Source organism: Frankliniella occidentalis, unplaced genomic scaffold (genome assembly GCF_000697945.3).
Source record: "Frankliniella occidentalis isolate FOCC.00 unplaced genomic scaffold, Focc_3.1 Scaffold763, whole genome shotgun sequence".
NCBI lineage: Eukaryota > Metazoa > Arthropoda > Insecta > Thysanoptera > Thripidae > Frankliniella > Frankliniella occidentalis.
In genome coordinates, this window is record NW_026267872.1 from 13,924 (window position 1) to 16,791 (window position 2,868).

Genomic DNA, 2,868 nt, shown 5'->3' on the forward strand with positions numbered 1-2,868 from the left:
TCACTTATAAATGTATTGAGACATGACTAGGCAGTAGTTTCCAGTGGAAATATAAATATAACTTAATTAAGACTTAGTAATAGGTGACACTGACACTGGTGTTTTGGATTGAAGATCGGAGTTCTCGTTCCTTTTCATACACATTTTCATTATTAGGGACCAGTTTTGAAATGCCGAAGTTGCTTAGTCTCTCACCCCACAGTCTGCAGTTGTGCATCTTCAAGAGAGCTTGAGTAATTTTCTCCTTCATAGTGGCTAAAAATAAAATATTCATAGTATTTCATTACTTTGAAGTTTATAGAAAACTGCAACCAAAGATGTATTTCTCACTTACCACTTAGACGGCTGTTGACAACAATTGGATATGGTGGTAAGGGTCCAAAGCTCTCTAGCACAATGATGTCTTTACCCTTATCTTGCAAGTACTTCTTGTTATATGAGAGTGTGTTTGCATCAACTGCAGCTGCTTCAGCTTGCTTGGACAAAACCATTTGCACAGATTTCAGATGTGATCCTGATCCTAAAGAGATAACAAGAAGACAAATTACAAGAAACTATGTGCCCACAAAACGAATTTCAGTGGATTTGGGTAGTGGCTTACTTATCATGTTTCCAAAGAATGCAGCATTCTCTCCCTGTTCCTTGAGTGCTTTGAGGATAGCTGCACTGCCACTGAGTGAATGTTCACTACTGTATGCCCAGTTACATCCTCTGAGATCCAACAATTTACTGACATGTTTCCTGAAATATTTAACATTTTATTAGACATGTCTCCCAAATTATTTCATTTATTTTAGATGTTTCTTGCTGAGCCTTACTCGTAGTCAACATGGATGATAATATCTGAGAAGTAACCAGGTTCACCAGCCTTGTTGCGTGGATGTTGAAAAACAGCTGCTACTGGAAGGAGTTCAACATGGGGATTCTTCGAGTCTTGGAGCTTGACATAGGCAGTAGGTGTCACAAAAGCTGCAAATACGCTTTAACATTCAGTATCTGTCTGTTGTATGCACTTCTCTTGACATAGAATGTACATGCAGTGAATCTTACCTATGTCAAGGGAGTCTGCAGTGAAGGGGTCTTCGCGATCTGGCAGAGGTCCACCTCCTCTGGACTCGTACATGAGAGTTGCTTCACAGGGAAGTTCTTCTTCCAGATACTTCATGAAGAGCTCATACAACTCTACTGGGTGGCTGGGACACATGTATGTGCCCAGGCGGAGCTTAGTGCGACCCGCTGGCATTCTGCTTACCTGCAAAACACGGCGGGAACAGGCGGGTCATGTAATGAACCAAGAGATAATAATCCTTTTCAGAGTAAATGAGGTAATCGCGTCGCCACCCCCTCCCCTCCCCACCCAACCCAACAGAGATAACGCATGCACTGGGTAGGGTCAGCCAGCTGATGCGGTGCAGCCCGGCCAGCCCGGCGCGGTGGGCGTGCACGCCGGGGACAGCCCAGCATTCATCGTCGCGTCAAATGAGCACCGTGACCTTGGCAGTAGAATCCCGTAGGTACAGCTAGGGAAACTAGCAACACAAACCCCGCAACATACGCGAGCCACCCAACTCTTGCAACCTGAGACGACACCTCTGACTTGCCGGGAGCCGGTGGCGCCAGGCGGATGACTTCGCACAGAACAACTCTGTTTGGACTGAAATTGTGTTGCAGTTCGCCGGTGGAGAACAGGGAAGACGATGACTCACTTGTTGCTCTGGAAGCTGCGGTGAAGACGTCTCCGGTGTGGGAGACATACGACGGTGCTGGTAGTGCTCTGGCGGACGGGTTGGCGCTCACTGACTGACAACGACAACCTCAGCCGGCCTGTCGGTCTCGCCGAGCCGGTCCGGTCAGCGGGGCCTGGGCGTGGCGGTGAGCGGTGAGGTGGGGCGGCGGCGGCGGCAGCAGCAGCGCGGGTAGCACGCTGCCGGCTCGTGTCCACAGTGTGTTGTCCTTGTCGTGCTCGCCGGGGGGCCCCGCGCCTGTACTGTGAGTGGGGCAGAGATTGCGCGGCGTGCCCTGTGCACGTGCAATGCGTGCGGTGAGGGCAACAATGACCGTGTGGGTGCAGCTGGCGGCGGCACACGTGCACACGCCCTGTCCTGTCCCAATCAGCTGACGCCGGCTGCTGGTGCGACTGCCGGCGCTTCAATCGGAGATGGCGAGGTGAGTGACATCCTTGTGAGAGACCAACTTATGGTGTTTGAAGGAGAGAAGGGAGCACGGAGACGCAAACGGACGAAAGTCCCACCGACTGGTCAAGTCCACGGCCGGTGCAGCCATTCGTCCGTACGCGTCTGGCGTGTCGAAGTTCCGCTTGCCGAGACCCTCATGGAACCTGCTGGGGCTGAAAACACACTTTTGTGCATGCACTCAACTACATCCGGTTCTGCAGTCAGGGGTCTTCGTCAAATTACGTAACGCATCTGAGAGGGCGGAGGGGGTCTATGCCCGCGTGACGGTCCTATCCCGAAAGCATCAGAATGTTAGGTTAGCCGTGTGACATAGGGGAGAGGGGAGTCAGAATCGCCCCAAATTTTCGTGACTTACTATGTGAACCCTCTAACTCAGCTAATCCGTATCATTCACTCCACTCCTAGCCCCGTGCGTAGCAGTGCGGCCCGACTCGAACGGGCGCCCGCTCGGTAGGCAGCCCAACAGCCTCGCTGGCTGTGCCGGGCGCCTAGCGCTGCCCGCCGGGCGGATGCACGGGCGAGGAGGAGGATGTCGTACGGCCCCATGGCACGGATGGCACGGCTTGGGGCCACTATTGTTTCAGAGCAAGACTGACTCGCCGATGATTCCCGGTGCCGGTCGCGGTCGTGCCTCGCTGAAATGCAAAGTGCCCACCTCGAGTGAGGGGGGGGG

General features: G+C 52.5%; 1 protein-coding gene and 1 long non-coding RNA gene across 2 annotated transcripts in view; one reads left to right on the plus strand and one right to left on the minus strand.

The window, feature by feature from the left end:
• Window positions 1–1,855, minus strand: LOC113212959 (uncharacterized). Its single transcript, XM_026431841.2, has 6 exons — window positions 1,707–1,855; window positions 1,051–1,252; window positions 819–969; window positions 602–741; window positions 335–520; window positions 1–255 (listed from the first exon to the last, which is right to left on the minus strand). The coding sequence occupies exons 1-6, from the start codon at window positions 1,752–1,754 to the stop codon at window positions 74–76; spliced, it is 909 nt and encodes a 302-aa protein (XP_026287626.1). The 5' UTR covers window positions 1,755–1,855; the 3' UTR covers window positions 1–73.
• Window positions 1,257–2,868, plus strand: part of LOC127751713 (uncharacterized) — a 13,614-nt gene continuing 12,002 nt past the window's right edge. Inside the window, exons 1-2 of the long non-coding RNA XR_008012226.1 lie at window positions 1,257–1,510; window positions 1,672–2,166. This is a non-coding gene — a long non-coding RNA (uncharacterized LOC127751713). The remainder of the gene's footprint in view (window positions 1,511–1,671; window positions 2,167–2,868) is intronic.

Coding starts and splice junctions, on each gene's coding strand:
- LOC113212959 (XM_026431841.2), bottom strand. CDS start 1,754: ATGTCTCCCACACCGGAGACGTCTTCACCGCAGCTTCCAGAGCAACAA. Junction 970..1,050: donor TGCAGACTCCCTTGACATAG/GTAAGATTCACT, acceptor GCGTATTTGCAG/CTTTTGTGACACCTACTGCC. Junction 521..601: donor ATTCTTTGGAAACATGATAA/GTAAGCCACTAC, acceptor TTATCTCTTTAG/GATCAGGATCACATCTGAAA.